This window comes from Mesoplodon mirus (genome assembly GCF_964341445.2).
Source record: "Mesoplodon mirus genome assembly, chromosome: 9".
Lineage (NCBI taxonomy): Eukaryota > Metazoa > Chordata > Mammalia > Artiodactyla > Ziphiidae > Mesoplodon > Mesoplodon mirus.
The window spans coordinates 112,136,419-112,155,372 of record NC_138985.1 but is presented as its reverse complement, the minus strand read 5'-3'; the positions used below and the strand labels follow the sequence as shown (position 1 = coordinate 112,155,372).

At 39.1% G+C, this 18,954-nt stretch overlaps 1 protein-coding gene across 5 annotated transcripts in view; it reads right to left on the bottom strand.

The window, feature by feature from the left end:
• DPP6 (dipeptidyl peptidase like 6) overlaps positions 1-18,954 on the bottom strand; it is a gene marked incomplete at both ends in the record, with an annotated part of 1,078,039 nt that overhangs the window by 405,980 nt on the left and 653,105 nt on the right. For all 5 annotated transcript variants that reach the window (XM_082632824.1, XM_082632826.1, XM_082632823.1 and 2 more), the window contains one exon: positions 16,660-16,774. In XM_082632824.1, coding sequence (XP_082488950.1) covers positions 16,660-16,774 — 115 coding nt within the window. The remainder of the gene's footprint in view (positions 1-16,659; positions 16,775-18,954) is intronic.

The window sequence follows — 18,954 nt, the reverse complement described above, 5'->3', positions numbered from 1 at the left end:
AATGTTTTTAAATTGTTTGTTCCATAATCTTAAAAAGATAAACTTAAAACACTGAGTTACCACTTCACAAGTATTAGAATGACCAATTAGAAAATCTGAATCACTGACAACACCAAATGCTGGGAAGGATGTGGAGCAACAGGAACTCTCAACACTGCTGGTGGGAACACAAAATGGTGCAGCCACTCTGGAAGACAGTTTGGTGGTTTCTTACAAAACTAAACATACTCATCATATGACCCAGCAATCATTCTCCTTGGTATTTACCAAAGGAATTGAAAATGCATGTCTCACAGAAGCCTTCACACAAATGTTTACAGCAGCTTTATTCGTAACTGCCAAAACTTGGAAGCAACCAAGATGTCCTTTAGTAGGTGAATGGAGCAATAAATTGTGGTACATCCAGACAATGGAATATTATTTAGTGTTAAAACGAAATAAACTATTAAACAATGATAGTTCCTCCATGGAGGAACCTTACATGTATATTGCTAAGTGAAAGAAGCCAATCTGAAAAGGCTACATAATGTATGATTCCAACTATATGACATTCTGGAAAGGACAAAACTATGGAGACAGTAAAAAAAATCAGGGGTTTCCAGGCATTATAGTGGAAGGGAGAATGAACAGACAGAGCATGGAGGATTTTTAGGTCAGCGAGACTACTCTGTATGATACATGCCATCATAAATGTAAAGGTAGATCGTGCCATTATACATTTGTCCCAGTCCATAGACTGTACAACACCCAGGATGAACCCTAATGTAAACTATGGACTTTGAGTAATAATGACATATCAATGTAGGTTCATAAACTGTCACAAAGGTACCGTCTGGTGAGGGATGTTGATGGTAGGAATGCCTTGCATTTCTGGGGGGAGGGGGTGAATGGGAAAACTCTGTAGCTTCCTCTCAATTTTGCTGGAACCTAAGACTGCTCTAAAAAATAAAGTCTATTTTAAAAATCCATGGAAGTTTTATTACAGAACTTCCTTTGTTAACTAGCAGTAACAACTCAAGCGGAGGGGTTCTCTCAGATGTATCAATAATTCTAATATGTAGCGTTTTCCCACATAAACCCATTTCACGTTATTTTGACTGGTGTAAATTCAGAACACTTGACTAAGTTTCTGACTTGGATGCACTTACACCTGCTTGTAAGAGAATCCAATTTATGAACTGTAACTGCCAATTTGCTAGATTTCTCTCCCTCTCAATAAAGCCTATTGAGTCCAAGTGAAAATTAAAAAAAAAAAAAAAGATGAGCTGGGCATTAGCAATGCAGTTATAAACATTAGATATAAATCAAACAGTTATGAAATTTCAATTCCATAACAATAACCTCTCTGTTATGCTCCCACCCAAAAGATTGAGTCTTATATCCTGGTAACCTCTGCTTGGCCTTAACCCAAAGTCTACCTTCAACATGACTTTCAAATATCCAAGGCTTTTCCTTTTTATACCACCTGAAAGTGTTCTAGTATTTTCCATCACAAACAACTGTCCATCTTCTCTACAGTGAAAATCCAGAAAAGTCAAATGTCAGGGATGTTTTAATGCAAATATGATTCTGGTGGATTTTTCAGCTCCCACAACCATAACTGTGGCATTAAAGATTATCAGAGTCCTTTTCATCAGAATGCAAGAGCTGTAGCTGCCCAAAAAAAGGCATACGCTGAGTGTGACCTATTGCAGACACATATTTAATATCTGAAAATAAAAAAGGTAACTTTGAGTCTATTATTCCAAAGAGAAATTTAGAAAAGGGCACAGAGTAGCAAGGGAGAAATGAATGACAAAATTGAAAAGGACACATTCTCATCTGGCTAATCCCTTTGGAACTAAGATTGCCTTAAACACTTTTAATCTGATTTTTAAAACATAAATTGTGTATAACCGGTGATAATTAGGCTGCACTATAGAACAAAGGTACTTGTTGCTCAGAAATATTACCACTAGGCCCTTCGAGATCCTGGGGCACCAAAGTGGCATTCCATCACAATCCTTCCCAAGTTGGAAAGGGGACCCACACATACTCAGAAACATTTTCACCAAAAGACTGAATCCAAGGAGTTCGTAATGGATTGGGGGGTTAAGTAGAAAGCAGATACTTTAATCTGAGTTTTAACAAAGCAGAATACGAGACTGGAAAGAGGTAGCACTTGAAAAGATAATTTTTTAAAAAGTACATGCTATGAATTTCAAGTCAGTCTATGAAAGGGAAGCAAGGTTGGTAGGGATGCACCCAAACTGTGCACATATGTCCAGGGTGTTATTACTACTAGGACTCTCTACTCTTCAAAACTTAACTTCCTCCCTCGTACAGTGGAAGCCACTCCTGCCGTGGACTCATGGAGAGATCAGTACTAGAGAGAGATGTGCTGGACACTTTGGGGGCCATGGATGAGGTGATGGCCATGCGGTATGTTACGTCAAAGATTCCGTTATTCACACCTCAATAGGTCTTTAACCAGCCCCGCCTGTGACTTCTGTTTTATTTTTGCTTAATGATTACACCACTGTGAAATTCTCACTGTGCACGTTCTGTCTTTTCCAGTGGATCTAAGCTCTCGTGGAGAACATGTGCATCTTCTTTGCCCACACTTCACCCAGCACTTAGCTCAGTGCCCTCAGCCCCTTGCAGGGATCATTCACGTTTCATCAATGGATAGGCACTATTGGTTGATGTGAGGATGCTCTGCATGTCAATGAATTCAAGATGGCTCTGAATGACCTGATATCCTCCTGTGCATGGAAGAATTCTGAAACAAAAGCCACTGCTGGGCCTCCCTGGTGGCGCAGTGGTTGAGAGTCCGCCTGCCGATGCAGGGGATACGGGTTCGTGCCCCGGTCTGGGAGGATCCCATATGCCGCGGAGCAGCTGGGCCCGTGAGCCATGGCCGCTGGGCCTGCGCATCCGGAGCCTGTGCTCCGCAACGGGGGAGGCCACAACAGTGAGAGGCCCGCATACCGCAAAAAAAAAAAAAAAAAAAAAAAAAAAAAAAAAAAGCCACTGCTGCATCTGGGAGAGGGATGAGCCAGTGATGGGAGGCACTCACCACTGAACAGGCCTGTCTGACTGTCCTAATCCTAGGACACACAGCCCCTGAGCAGCACAGCTGAGAAAGAAGCACTAGCTATGAAAGTCCAACAAAGCCAAAGGGTCAGGCAGGCTCAGCCACATTTCTATTTTAACAGAAGAATAAAAGAAATTCTGCTCAAAGCCTTTTCTGGAACACAGGGATTCACTAGAGCCTCACCTCATTGTTGCCCCTGACAACTGGCCATCAGCATTCAAAAAGATAACGGTTTACGATGACTGTGTTCTCTATTTATTGCAGAAGGGATGCTGCTGTGATGGCTCTGGCTGCACAAGGACTGAATGTAAAACACTTTCAGGATTAGCAGCTTCATTTGAGAGAATAGGAGTTTCCCTGTACAGCTGGGAAGACCCAGGGACAGCTCTCTGCCTGGCATTGGGTTGGCCACGTGGAAGGGAAGGTCACAGAACTGGCTCTTAGCCTTAAGTTACTCAGTCCAGATGTTTCCCACCCAGCCTGGTTGCTCTGAACCGCTGGTGTGAGAGCCCCCCAGCAGCTCTTCTACTTCCCTCTGAAGTGATGGATGCAGGAGCCCTCGGATTCTGGGTGACATGAATGCTCAGGTACCTTGGCGGGGGTGGGAGTGACTGCAAACTACCGAAACCATCATTGCTTCCTAACTTTCAAGGTGAGTGCTGGACAGTCACAGTATCAAATCTTCCATAATCATGTTCTCACATAAAGCACACTCATGTTCAAAGAAAAGCAAAGGTAGGAACGCATGCTCCACAAATTCTGAGGGAGACCTGATTTCCTTTCTAATAATTAAAAATATGAAGTTGCTAAAGTCCCCAGCTTGCACGAATTAATTGTTAATTAATACAAAACACCAGCAAAATTATAAAAGAGAAGAGAATTTGTCTTTACCACTCTCCTGCCCCAATCCCTCCCGAATCTACTCGTTTAGATTTTGAGACTTGAATGGACTTTTTTCCTGTTCAGTAAGATGTTCTGTGCTTAATCATGAGTCCAGGTGTTCCAGGAACCCTTGGCTCTTCGTAAAACTCACGGAGAGAGCAACGCTCTTTTCATAACCGCCACTGAAACCTCTTCACCATTAGGCAAGTGTTGTTGGCACTTTACTACATAAAGGGCCAGAATCACTTTTTTTTTAACAGCTTTATTGGAGCATAATTGCTTTACATGCTTGTCTTAGTTTCTGCTGTATAACAAAGTCAATCAACTATACGAATACATATATCCTCATATTCCCTGCCTCTTGCATCTCCTTCCCACCCTCCCCATCCCACCCCTCTAGATGGACACAAAGCTCCGAGCTGATCTCCCTGTGCTATGCGGCTGCTTCCCACTAGCTATCTATTTCACATTTGGCAGTGTATATATGTCCATGCCACTCTATCACTTGGTCTCAGCTTACCCTTACCCCTCCCCATTTCCTCAAGTACATTCTCTATGTCTGTGTCTTTATTCCTGTCCTGCCCCTAAGTTCTTCAGAACTTTTTTTTTTTTAGATTCCATATATATGTGTTAGCATACGGTATTTGTTTTTCTCTTTCTGACTTACTTCACTCTGTATGGCAGGCTCTAGGCCCATCTGCTGCACTACAAATAACTCAATTTCATTCCTTTTTATGGCTGAGTAATATTCCATTGTATATATGTGCCACATCTTCTTTATCCACTCCTCTGTCGATGGACACTTAGGTTGCTTCCATGTCCTAGCTATTGTAAACAGAGCTGCAATGAAGATTGTGGTACATGACTCTTTTTGAATTATGGTTTTCTCAGGGTATATGCCCACTACTGGGATTGCTGGGTCACATGGTAGTTCTATTTTTAGTTTTTTAAGGAACCTCCATACTGTTCTCCATAGTGGCTGTATCAATTTACATTCCCACCGACAGTGCAAGAGTGTTCCCTTTTCTCCACACCCTCTCCAGCATTTATTGTTTGTAGATTTTTTGATGATGGCCATTCTGACTGGCGTGAGGTGACACCTCATTGTAGTTTTGATTTGCATTTCTCTAATGATTAGTGATGTTGAGCATCCTTTCATGTGTTTGTTGGCAATCTGTATATCTTCTCTGGAGAAATGTCTATTTAGGTCTTCTGCCCATTTTTGGATTGGGTTGTTTGTTTTTTTGATATTGACCTGCGTGAGCTGCTTGTAAATTTTGGAGATTAAACCTTTGTCAGTTGCTTCATTTGCAAATATTTTCTCCCATTCTGAGGGTTGTCTTTTGGTCTTGTTTATGGTTTCCTTTGCTGTGCAAAAGCTTTGCAGTTTCATTAGGTCCCATTTGTTTACTTTTGTTTTTATTTCCATTGCTCTAGGAGGTGGGTCCAAAAGGATCTTGCCGTGATTTATGTCATAGAGTGTTCTGCCTATGTTTTCCTCTAAATTTTATAGTGTCTGGCCTTACATTTAGGTCTTAAATCCATTTTGAGTTTATTTTTGTTCATGGTGTTAGGGAGTGTTCTTATTTCATTCTTTTACATGTAGCTGTCCAGTTTTCCCAGCACCACTTATTGAAGAGGCTGTCTTTTCTCCGCTGTATATTCTTGCCTCCTTTACCAAAAATAAGGTGACCATATGTCCATGGGTTTAACTCTGGGCTTTCTATCCTGTTCTACTGATCTATATTTCTGTTTTGTACCAGTACCATACTGTCTTGATTACTGTAGCTTTGTAGTATAGTCTGAAGTCAGGGAGTCTGATTCCTCCAGGGCTGTTTTTCTTTCTCAAGATTGCTTTGGCTATTAAGGTCTTTTGTATTTCCACACAAATTGTGAACTTTTTTGTTCTAGTTCTTTGAAAAATGCCATTGGTACTTTGATAGGGATTGCATTGAATCTGTAGATTGCTTTGGGTAGTAGAGTCATTTTCACAACGTTGATTCTTCCAACCCAAGAACATAGTATATCTCTCCATCTGTATGTGTCATCTTTAATTTCTTTCATCAGTGTGTTATAGTTTTCTGCATACAGGTCTTTTGTCTCCTTAGGTAGGTTTATTCCTAAATATTTTATTCTTTTTGTTGCAATAGTAAATGGGAGTGTTTCCTTAATTTCTCTTTCAGATTTTTCATCACTAGTGTATAGGAATGCAAGAGACTTCTGTACATTAATTTTGTATCCTGTTACTTTACCAAATTCATTGATTAGCTCTAGTAGTTTTCTGGCAGCACCTTTAGGATTCTCTATGTATAGTATCATGTCATCTGCAAACAGTGACAATTTTACTTCTTCTTTGCCAATCTGGATTCCTTTTATTTCTTTTTCTTCCCTGATTGCTTGGCTAAAACTTCCAAAACGATGTTGAATAATAGTGGTGAGAGTGGGCAACCTTGTCTTGTTCTTGAGCTTAGTGGAAATGGTTTCAGTTTTTCACCATTGAGAAGGATGTTGGCTGTCGGTTTGTTATATATGGCCTTTATTATGTTGAGGTAAGTTCCCTCTATGTCTACTTTCTGGAGAGTTTTTATCATAAATGGGTGTTGAATTTTGTCAAAAGCTTTCTCTGCATCTATTGAGATGATCATATGGTTTTTACCGTTCAGTCTGTTAATATGTTGTATCACATTGATGAATTTGCATATATTAAGGAATCCTTGCATCTCTGGGAAAACACCACTTGATCATGGTATATGATCCTTTTAATGTGCTGCTGGATTCTGTTTGCTAGTATTTTGTTGAGGATTTTTGCATCTATGTTCATCAGAGATATTGGCCTGCAGTTTTCTTTTTCTGTAACATCTTTGTCTGGTTTTGGTATCAGGGTGATGGTGGCCTCGTAGAATGAGTTTGGGAGTGTTCCTCTCTCTGCTGTATTTTGGAAGAGTTTGAGAAGGATAGGTGTTAGCTCTTCTCTAAATGTTTGATAGAGTTCGCCTGTGAAGCCATCTGGTCCTGGACTTTTGTTTGTTGGAAGATTTTTAATCACTGTTTCAATTTCAGTGCTTGTGATTGGTCTGTTTATATTTTCCATTTCTTCCTGGTTCAGTCTCGGAAGGTTGTGCTTTTCTGAGAGTTTGTCCATTTCTTCCAGGTTGTCCATTTTATTGGCATAGAGTTGCTTGTAGTAATCTCTCATGATCCTTTGTATTTCTGCAGTGTCAGTTGTTACTTCTCCTTTTTCATTTCTAATTCTGTTGATTTGAGTCTTCTCCCTTTTTTTCTTGATGTGTCTGGCTAATGGTTTATCAATTTTGTTTATCTTCTCAAAGAACCAGCTTTTAGTTTTATTGATCTTTGCTATCGTTTCCTTCATTTATTTTTCATTTATTTCTGATTGATCTTTATGATTTCTTTCCTTCTACTAAGTTTGGGGTTTTTTTGTTCTTCTTTCTCTAATTGCTTTAGTTGTAAGGTTAGGTTGTTTATTTGAGATGTTTCTTGTTTCTTGAGGGTAGGATTGTGTTGCTATAAACCTCCCTCTTAGAATTTCTTTTGCTGCATCCCATAGGCTTTGGGCCGTTGTGTTTTCATTGTCATTTGTTTCTAGGTATTTTTTTATTTCCTCTTTGATTTCTTCAGTGACCTCTTGGCTATTTAGTAGCATTTTGTTTAGCCTCCATGTGTTTGTATTTTCTACAGTTTTTTTTTTCCTGTAATTGATATCTAAGTCTCATAGCGTTGTGGTCGGAAAAGATACTTGATACAATTTCGGTTTTCTTAAATTTACTGAGGCTTGATTTGTGGCCCAAGATATGATCTATCCTGGAGAATGTTCCATGAGCACCTGAGAAAAAAGTGTATTCTGTTGTTTTTGGATGGAATGTCCTATAAATATCAATTAAGTACATCTTGTTTAATGTCTCATTTAAAGCTTGTGTTTCCTTATTTATATTCATTTTGGATGATCTCTCCATTGGGGAAAGCGGGGTGTGAAAGTCCCCTACTATGATTGTGTTACTGCCGATTTCCCCTTTTATGGCTGTTAGCATTTGCCTTATGTATTGAGGTGCTCCTATGCTGGGTGCATAAATATTTACAATTGGTATATCTTCTTCTTGGATTGATCCCTTGATCATTATGTAGTGTCCTTCTTTGTCTCTTCTAATAATCTTTATTTTAAAGTCTATTTTGTCTGATATGAGAATTGCTACTCCAGCTTTCTTTTGATTTCCATTTGCATGGAATATCTTTTTCCATCCCCTCACTTTCAGTCTGTATGTGTCCTTAGGTCTGAAGTGGGTCTCTTGTAGACAGCATATATACAGGTCTTGTTTCTGTATCCATTCAGCCAGTCTATGTCTTTTGGTTGGAGCATTTAATCCATTTACATTTAAGGTAATTATTGATATGTATGTTCCTATTACCATTTTCTTACTCGTTTTGGGTTTGTTATTGTAGGTCTTTTCCTTCTCTTGTGTTTCCTGCCTAGAGAAGTTCCTTTAGCATTTGTTGTAAAGCTGGTTTGGTGGCGCTGCATTCTCTTAGCTTTTGCTTCTCTGTAAAGCTTTTAATTTCTCTGTCAAATCTGAATGAGACCCTTGCTGGGTAGAGTAATCTTGGTTGTAGGTTTTTCCCTTTCATCACTTTAAATATGTCGTGCCACTCCCTTCTGGCTTGCAGAGTTTCTGCTGACAGATCAGCTGTTAACCTTATGGGGACTCCCTTGTATTTGTTGCTTTTCCCTTGCTGCTTTTAATACGTTTTCTTTGTATTTAATTTTTCATAGTTTGATTAATATGTGTCTTGGCATGTTTCTCCTTGGATTTATCCTGTATGGGACTCTCTGTGCTTCCTGGACTTGACTGACTGTTTCCTTTCCCATATTAGGGAAGTTTTCAACTATAATCTCTTCAAATGTTTTCTCAGTCCCTTTCTTTTTCTCTTCTTCTTCTGGGACCCCTAAAATTCAAACGTTGGTGTGTTTAATGTTGTCCCAGAGGTCTCTGAGACTGTCCTCAATTCTTTTCATTCTTTTTTTCTTTATTCTGGTCTGTGGTAGTTATTTCCACTATTTTATCTTCCAGGTCACTTATACTTTCTTCTGCCTCAGTTATTCTGCTATTGATCCCATCTAGAGTATTCTTCATTTCACTTATTGTGTTGTTCATCATTGTTTGTTTGCTCTTTAGTTCTTCTAGTTCCTTGTGAAACGTTTCTTGTATTTCCTCCATTCTATTTCCAAGATTTTGGAGCATCTTTACTATCATTACTCTGAATTCTTTTTTAGGTAGACTGCCTATTTCCCCTTCATTTGTTTGGTCTGGTGGGTTTTTACGTTGCTCCTTCATCTGCTGTGTATTTCTCTGTCTTCTCATTTTGCTTAACTTAGTGTGTCTGGGGTCTCCTTCTCACAGGCTGCAGGTTCGTAGCTCCTGATTTTTTTGGTGTCTGTCCCCAGTGGGTAGGGTTGGTTTAGTGGCTTGTGTAAGCTTCCTGGTGAAGGAGACTGGTGCCTCTCTGCTAATGGGTGGGGTTGTGTTCCTGTCTTGCTAGTTGTTTGACATGGTGTGTCCAGCACTGGAGCTTGCTGGTCGTTGAGTGGAGTTGGGTCTTAGCATTGAGACAGAGATCTCTGGGAGAGATCTTGCCGACTGATATTATGGGGGGCCAGGAGGTCTCTGGTGGTCCAATGTCCTGAACTTGCCTTTCCCACCTCAGAGGTTCAGGCCTGACACCTGGCCAGAGCACCAAGACCCTGTCAGCCTCACAGCTCAGAAGAAAACAGAGGCAAAAAGAAAAAAAGAAAAATAATAAATAAAATAAAGTTATTAAAATAAAAATTTTTTAAAATACTATTAAAATAGAAAAAATTTTAAAGTAATAAAAAAGAGAGCAACTAAACCAATAAACAAATCCACCAATGATAATAAGCGCTAAAAACTAAACTAAGATAGACATATAAATCAGAAACTAGTCAGTCGCATACAGCAAACCCCAAGTCTACAGTTGCTCTCAAAGTCTACCGCCTTAATTTTGAGATGATTCATTGTCTCTTCAGGTATTCCACAGATGCAGGGTACATCAACTTGACTGTGGAGATTTAATCTGCTGCTCCTGAGTCTGCTGGGAGAGATTCCCCTTTCTCTTCTTTGTTCACGCAGCTCCTGCAGTTCAGGTTTGGGTTTGGCCCTGCCTCTGCATGTAGGTCACGTTCTGGCATCTGTTCTTCGCCCAGACAGGAGGGGGTTAAAGCAGTGACTGATTTGGGGGCTCTGGCTCACTCGGGCCAGGGGGAGAGAGGGGTACAGAATGCGGGGCGAGCCTCTGGTGGCAGAGGCCAGCGTGACGTTGCAACAGCCTGAGGCGTGCTGTATGTTCTCCCAGGGAAGTTGTCCCTGGATCACGGGACCCTGGCAGTGGTGGGATGCACAGGCTCCTGGGAGGGGAGGTGTGGATAGTGACCTGTGCCTGCACACAGGCTTCTTGGTGGATGCAGCAGCAGCCTTAGCGTTTCATGCCCGTCTCTGGTGTCCGCGCTGATAGCCGCAGCTTGCGCCCATCTCTGAAGCTCGTTTAAGCAGTGTTCTGAATCTCCTCTCCTCACACACCCCAAAACAATGGTCTCTTGCCTCTTAGGCAGATCCAGACTTTTTCCTGGACCCCCTCCCAGCTAGCTGTGGCACACTAGCCCCATTCAGGGTGTGTTCACGCAACCAACCCCAGTCCTCTCCCTGGGATCTGAACTCTAAAGCCCGAGCCTCAGCTCCCAGCCCCGCCCGCCCCGGCGGGTAAGCAGACAAGCCTCTCGGGCTGTTGAGTGCTGGTCGGCACCAATCCTCTGTGCGGGAATCTCTCCGCTTTGCCCTCCGCACCCCTGTTGCTGTGCTCTCCTCGTGGCTCTGAAACGTCCCCCCCACCCACCCCCAGTCTCCGCCAGTGAAGGGGCTTCCTAGTATGTGGGAACTTTTCCTCCTTCACAGCTCCCTCCCAGAGGGGCATGTCCTGTCCCTATTCTTTTGTCTCTGTTTTACTTTTTTCCTTTTGCCCTACCCAGGTATGTGGGGAGTTTCTTGCCTTTTGGAAAGTCTGAGGTCTGCTGCCAGCATTCAGCAGGTGTTCTGTAGGAGTTGTGCCCCATGTAGATGTATTTTTGATGTATTTGTGGGGAGGAAGGTGATCTCCACATCTTACTCCTCCACCATCTTGAAGGTTCTCCCTGAATCACTTTTTTAAACAACTTTCCCACCATTGTTTATGCTAACATCTTAATTGAGATAAAATTCACATATCATAAAGTTTACCTTTTTAATGTATACAACTCAGTAGTTTTATATGTGTTAAAGAATTGTGCATTCATCACTACTATCGAATTCCAGAATATCTGCATCACCCCCAAAAGAGGTCTCATTATGATGTGTTGAGGTAGGTTCATCAGTTGTATCAGATGTACCACTCAGGTGGGGATGTAGATAATGAGTGGAACCATGTGTGTGGGGGGCAATGCATATGTCGGAAATCTCTGTACCTTCCTCTCAATTTTGCTATGAATTTAAAACTGCCCTAAATCTATAATGTCTTTATAAAAGAAGAAATCTCATGCCTATTAGCAGACATTTCTTACTCTCCCCACTTCCAGTCCCTGGAAACCACTAATCTACTTTTTATCTCTATGGATTTGTCTACTGTGGAATCATATAATATGTGGCCTTTTTGTCTAACTTCGTGCACGTAGCATAATGTTTTCAAGTTGTATGTATGCTGTAGTATGTATCTGTATTTCATTTTTTATAGCTGAATAATATTCCATTATATGGATATACCACAATTGTTTATCTATTCACCAGGTGAGGGACATTTGGGTTGTTTCTACTTTTTGGCAGTTATGAATGTTTCTATGGATATCTGTATACAAATTTCTGTATGAACATATATTTTCAATTTCCTTGGGTATATACCTAGGAGTGGAATGACTGGGTCGTATGGTAATTCTGTGTTTCATTTTTTGAGGAACTACCAGAATGTTATCAACAGAGGCTACACACTTTTACATTCCTACTAGTACTGAATGAAGGTTCCAATTTTTCCACAGCCTCACAAATACTTGCTATTTTGCTTAAAAAAAAAATATATATATATATATATTTTTGAATTTGACTTGGAGGGTATTATGCTAAGTGAAATGTCAGACAGAGAAAGACAAATACTGTATGATATCACTTATGTGTGGAATCCAAAAAGTACAACAAACTAGTGAATATAACAAAAAAGAATCAGACTCACAGATACAGTGAACAAACTAGTGGTTACCAGTAGGGAGAGAGAGGGGAGGGGCAGTATAGGGGTGGGGGAGCGGGACGTGCAGACTACTGAGTGTAAGACAGGTTACAAGGAGTTTTAGTATAACACAGGGAACAGAGCCAATATTTTGTAATAACTGTAAATGGAGTGTAACCTTTACAAATTGTATAAAAAATAAATGCACCAAAAATAATATGTATATATAGGCATCTAACTGTGATTTTGATTTGCATTTTCCTGATGACTAATGCTGTAGAGCGTTTTTCTTGTGCTTCCTGGCCATTGGCATTTCTTTGGAGAAATGTTCAAATCCTTTACCCAGTTTTAAATTAAATTGTTCGTCTCTTGTTTTGAGCTGTTAAGAATTCTTTAAATAACCTGGATGTTAGACGTTTACTGAAGATATGATTTGCAAATATGCTTCTCCCATTCTGTGGGTTGTCTTTTCAGTTTCTTCATAGTGTCCCTTGACACACAGAATGTTTTATGCTTGCTGACGTCTAATTTATCTATTTCTTCTTGAGTTGCTTGTGCTTTTGGTGTCATATATAAAAAACAGTTGCCGAATCCAAGGTCACAAAGATTTACTCCTATGTTTTCTTCTAGGAGTGCTATAGTTTTAGCTCTTATTTTTCGGTTGTTGAGCCACACTGAGTTAATTTCTGTACAAGCTTTGAGGTAGGAGTTCAGTTTCATTCTTTGCATGTAGATACCCAGTTGTACCAGTACCATTTGTTGAAAAGACTACTTTTTCCCCATGAAATGGTCTTAGCACCCTTGTCAAAAGTAAATGGAAAATAACTGTATGGGTCTATTTTTGAACGCTACATTCTATTCCATTGACCTATATATCTATACTTAGGATAGTACCACAATGCTTTGATTACTGTAGCTTTAGAGGAAGTTTAATATCAGAGATGTAAGTCCTTCAACTGTTTTTTTTTTCCCAAGATTGTTTTGGCTGGTCTGAGTACCTTGTATTTTCATATGAAGTTTAGAATTGGCTTGTCAATTTCTGCAATAAAACTAATTGGGATTTTGATAGGGATTGGGTTGAATCTGTAGATAAATTTGCGAAGTACTGCCATGTTAACACTATTACATCTTCTAATCCAGGAACATGGGGATAGCTTTCCACTTACTTAGGTCTTCTTTAATTTCTTTCAATTATCTTTGGTGATTTTCAGTGTACAAGTCTTATACTTCTTTGTTGAATTCTAAGTAACTTATTCTAGGGGTCCCCAACTCCTGGTCCACGGACCGCTACCAGTCCGTGGCCTGTTAGGAACTGGGCTGCACAGCAGGAGGTGAGCGGCAGGCAAGTGAGTGAATCTCCGTCTGTATTTACAGCCACACCCCACAGCTTGCATTACTGCCTGAGCTCCACCTCCTGTCGGATCAGCAGCAGCATTAGGTTCTCATAGGAGCATGAACCCTACTGTGAACTGCGCATGAGAGGAATCTAGCTTGCTCCCTCCTTATGATGATCTGAGGTGGAGCCAAGGCGGTGTTGCTAGCGCTGGGGAGTGGCTGCAAATACAGATTATCATTAGCAGAGAGGTTTGACTGCACAGAGATAATAAATCAATCACTTGCAGACTCATATCAAAACCCTATCAGTGAGTGGCAAGTGAAAACAAGCTCAGGGCTCCCAATGATTCTGCATTATGGTGAGTTGTATAATTATTTCATTATATATTACAATTTAATAATAATAGAAATAAAGTGCACAATAAATGTAATGTGCTTGAATCATCCTGAAACCATCCCTCCCCACCCCAATCCATGGAAAAATTGTCTTCCACGAAACTGGTCCCTGGTGCCAAAAAGGTTGCAGACCGTTGACTTATTCCCTTTGAAACTAATGTAAGTGGAATCATTTCTAAATTTCATTTTTGAATTGTTCATTACTAGTATATAGAAATATAAATAATTTTTGTATAATGGTCTTGTATCTTCCAGTGTTGCTGAACTTTATTAGTTATGTTTTATTTTTTGTGTTTGTGGATTCTTTAAGATTTTCTATACATGAGATCATACCATCTATGAATAGAGATAGTTTTACTTCTTTTTTACCTGGGTGTCTTTTTTCTCTCTTGCCTAATTGTTAGAATCTCCAATACAATGTTAAACAGAAATAGTGAGTGTCATCATCAGAGAATCTACAAACAACAAATGCTGGAGAGGGTGTGGAGAAAAGGGAACCCTCTTGCACTGTTGGTGGGAATGTAAATTGATACAGCCACTATGGAGAACAGTATGGAGGTTCCTTAAAACACTAAAAACAGAATTACCATATGATCCAGCAATCCCACTACTGGGCATATACCCTGAGAAAACCATAATTCAAAAAGACACATGCACCCCAATGTTCACTGCAGCACTATTTACAATAGCCAGGACATAGAAGCAACCTAAATGCCCGCTGACAGACGAATGGATAAAAAGATGTTGCACATATATACAATGGAATATTACTCAGCCATAAAAAGGAACGAAATTGGGTCATTTGTTGAGATGTGCATGGATCTAGAGACTGTCATACAGAGTGAAGTAAGTCAGAAAGAGAAAAACAAATATCATATATTAACGTATATATGTGGAACCTAGAAAAATGGTACAGATGAACTGGTTTGCAGGGCAGAAACTGAGACACAGATGTAGAGAACAAACGTATGGACACCAAGGGGGGAAGTGGCGGGGTGTGTGTGTGTGGGGGTTGGGCGATTGGGATTGACACGTATACACTGATGTGTATAAAACTGATGACTAATAAGAACCTGCTGTATGAAAAAATAAATAAAATAAAATTCAAAATTTCAAAAAAATATATTGTATAATATGGGAAATATAGCCAACATTTTATAATAACTATAAGTGGGGTACAACCTTTAAAAATTGTGAATCACTATATTGTACACCAGTACCTTATATAGTATTGTACATCAACTATACTTCAATTAAACAATGCAAAAAAATTTTTTTAAAAAAGAAATAGTGAGAGTGAATATCCTTGTCTTATTTCTGATCTTAGCAGGAATACTTTCAGTATTTCACTGTTAAGTATATTAGCTGTGGGCTTTTTATAGATGTTCTGTATAAGGGTGGGAAAGTTTCTTTCTTTGCTCGTTGAATGTTTTATCATGAAAGGATTCTGAACTTTGTCAAATGCTTATTCTGCATCTATTGAGATGACCATGTTTTTTTCTCCCTTTATCCTATTAATATGGGTGTATTACATTGATCTTTCATATGTTAAACCAAATTTTTTTCCTGGGATAAATCCCATTTGATCATGGTGTATAATCCTTTTTATATGTTGCTGGTAATTTGGTTCTATTGGCTAAGTATTTTGCTGAGGTTTTTGCATCTATATTCATAAGAGATACTGGTCTGTAGTTTTCTTGTGATACCTTTCTTGAGTTTTGGTTTCAGGGTTCAAACTACTCTTTTTCCATTTAAGTTTTGTGATTATAGTTTAAACATACCTCAAAATTTGCCTGCACTTTTTGTACATATCAAAAAAATTTTTTTACATTGCATTTTATCCCTCTTCAAGTCTAATACCCATGTAGTCTATTTATTGAGGATTGGAACATTTTTTTTTTTTGTCCACACAAATTGACACCTAATACGACAAGGGGAATGGATAGTTACACACTGTTTATATATGGTATGATGTTTTCCTATCATGACCCCCACATGTTTATCTTATGGGCAAAGGCTTTCTTCTTGCCCTAATCTCACCACTCTCTTGCTACTAAATTCTTACCACTCCATTAAAGCCCACTTCACATATTACTTTCTCCATGAACTTTATCATAAAGGGTCTCTCTCTCTCTCTTTCCTCTCAGCTTCTATACAACTTATGTTTGAAACTTTCAATAATCCATCTCTACATATGTTTTTTTCTGCAGACTTTTGAGGACAATTTTTGTGTATTTTTCTTCCCTGAGAGACTTCTGATTCTGTTTTATACTTCCTTTATTTCATCAGTAGTATCTAATATTTAGTTTATCCTTAGTTCACATTCAATATATGTTGGTTTCATAATTTTCTTAATTCATCCTCGATAAAACACCCAGGAATGCCATTAGAGATATAAACTTATATTTATAATGACACCATCTTTAAGCTCATCAAGCATAAATAAATACTTGTGAATTTTAATATATGCCAAGAATTTCCACCCAGTCAACAATTATCTAAACAAATTCAAAGCATGTAAAATAGATCTCTTTTATTGAAAGTGTATCACATCATTTTAACATATGGCACCATGAGAATTAGAACCTGGGAAATATAAATTATATAATGGGTAGTTACTTAGAAAAAATCTCAGAGTAAACTTATGCCCTTTCTCCCTCACAGCAGCTTGCTCTTCTAAGAATAAATTTGAGTACCTGGTGTCAGCAGCACCACTGAGGTGACAATCAGGGAGCAGATGACCAGGATGACAAGCAGTGCGATCGCTATGCCTTTCCAGTTTCTTTGTGGAGGATTACTCCCCACCAGCTCCTAAAGCAACAGCAGGAAAGAGAAACTCTGTGAGTAAAAGAAGGAACTAAAACAAGCCGGTGGATACACTTCATTCAAATCAAGAGCTCAGGTGTATTCTCATCCTTGAAGCTATGATCAACTCCTTTCTCTGCCCTCTGCCTCAGTGTCCAAAGGCCCCAGATTCCCTTCTCTATCCCACGGCAAAGCCTTATCTCAAGAAGAATTGGATATTATGTTTACAGCTTTTGTGTAACTTAATGCTTCTCCACCCAATAAACTAGATTCCACAGCATAGGGTGATTGTGGTGTTTCTTACTACAGCCAACCTATTAACCCCCATCGAATCAAACCCAAGTATGATGAATTTTCCAGTCCTAAGACCTCTCTCATCTTTCTCTTCATTGACATCCACATTGCTAAGTCCTATTTCAGGCTACCAAATTCAAACATTTATTTAGCACATACTATGTGCCAATTTTAATCAAAGTTTGCCTACTTCTCACCATCCTGGGCCTTTTCTTCCTTCTATAGCTCCTCAAACAAAGCTTTAAGACTTCCCAGGTCTTGCTTCACTGGGTAACCCACTTACCCCTTTTCTAGGTTTTAGTCCCCTCCAGGGACCGCATTATAGCAGGTGTTGGGGGTATGAGGGGGATCTGGAGACACTGCTAAAGAATGCTAAAGGTTGAAAAGATCTAGGAAATTAATCAGGCATATTGGCTGCTGAGACCAAACTTTCAGTTCCTTTCAAATTAGGATGATTATATAATTTACAGTCCAAACTAGGATCATTTGAGAGACAAAGGGGGTAATATTAATAATCAATAATAAATATAATAGTTACATACCAATAATAATTATTATTAATTATACAAGAGCAACTGGGACTCTCCAGGGCAAATTAAGTCATATGGTCACACTGCAAATGAACTACTGACCCTTCTGCCTATACACAGATCACAAAATATTCTCTCTTATAGCGCCCACTATTGCGACTCGCATTAACTGCGAGTCAAAATGCAATAGGATGGAGATGGCCTCAAAAAGTAGGCAACGTGATATATAAATACACCCTTATCCAAGGCTGAAAGTTCATCAGAATGTATCAGATTTCTGTAAATCAAAATATAGATAATATTCAACCATGGGATAGTAAATAATATTTGACATCTAAATATTTAATATTGGCTACCTAGGTTATAGAATCAAGAAAAATTTGACTCCAAACAATTAATATTGGCCATCTAGGTTATCCAATTAAGAAAAATTCTGAGGACCATTAAAACCTTAGCAGGAAAGTGTTCTACAGTTTTTAGAAATTTCTACCAGTATGCTTATTTGCCATTGAGAACTGAATTTGCCTACTAAAGAGTGGCTTTTCAGCACTTAAAAATAAGACTAAACATGAGTATGAAATTATGACGAAAGGTTATACTGAGTCAACCTCATTTCCTATGGGAGGAAGTCGCTGGCCAGTGACAAGAAGTGACCAGATCTCAGCAGCTTTTTATTTCATTTACAGAGGAAATAAGCCATTCTCACCAAAGCTGTAAATAGCATAAATCTTGCAGTAGTACTATTCCTAAGACCATGACAGTGTACATGATCTCCCACAGACCCGAAGTGGACATTTCTCAAACACTGTTCAGATTAAATCCCAGGGTAACAATCAAAACCATAACGATTTCATACTCAAGACTGAATCTTTTTTTTTTTAAGACTGAATCTTATCAAGATGAAGAATGATGAAATTAGTGGTATTGTCTTCATCAGCTCAAACAATGGATATCTTTCAAATCTTGTTTCTAATAAGAATAATCTAGGATTCTAAAATGTGTTTTAAATACATCTATTAGATGCACTGATAAAAGTTTATATGAAAAAAAAAAACCTAAGACTTCTGCTTTGCATCAACTTCTTGAGCAGCCAGTAACATAACTAATTTCCTTGCAAAAGTGTACTTGAATGATGTTACAGTGATGTTCCCAGTAGGTCCCTCCCTGGCCCAAGTACGCTCACAATAGGGTGTCCTAGGTCTAGGTTGGATATTGTCAGAGATAACGATGGACAGAGTGTTTCTACAAAGAGGATCCGAAGACAGAGACAACTGCAAAATATGTCATATGAAGTAAGGCTGAAGGAAGGGTTCAGACTCAAAAACCAAATACTTAGTCTCTGTCTATTTGAATTATCACATG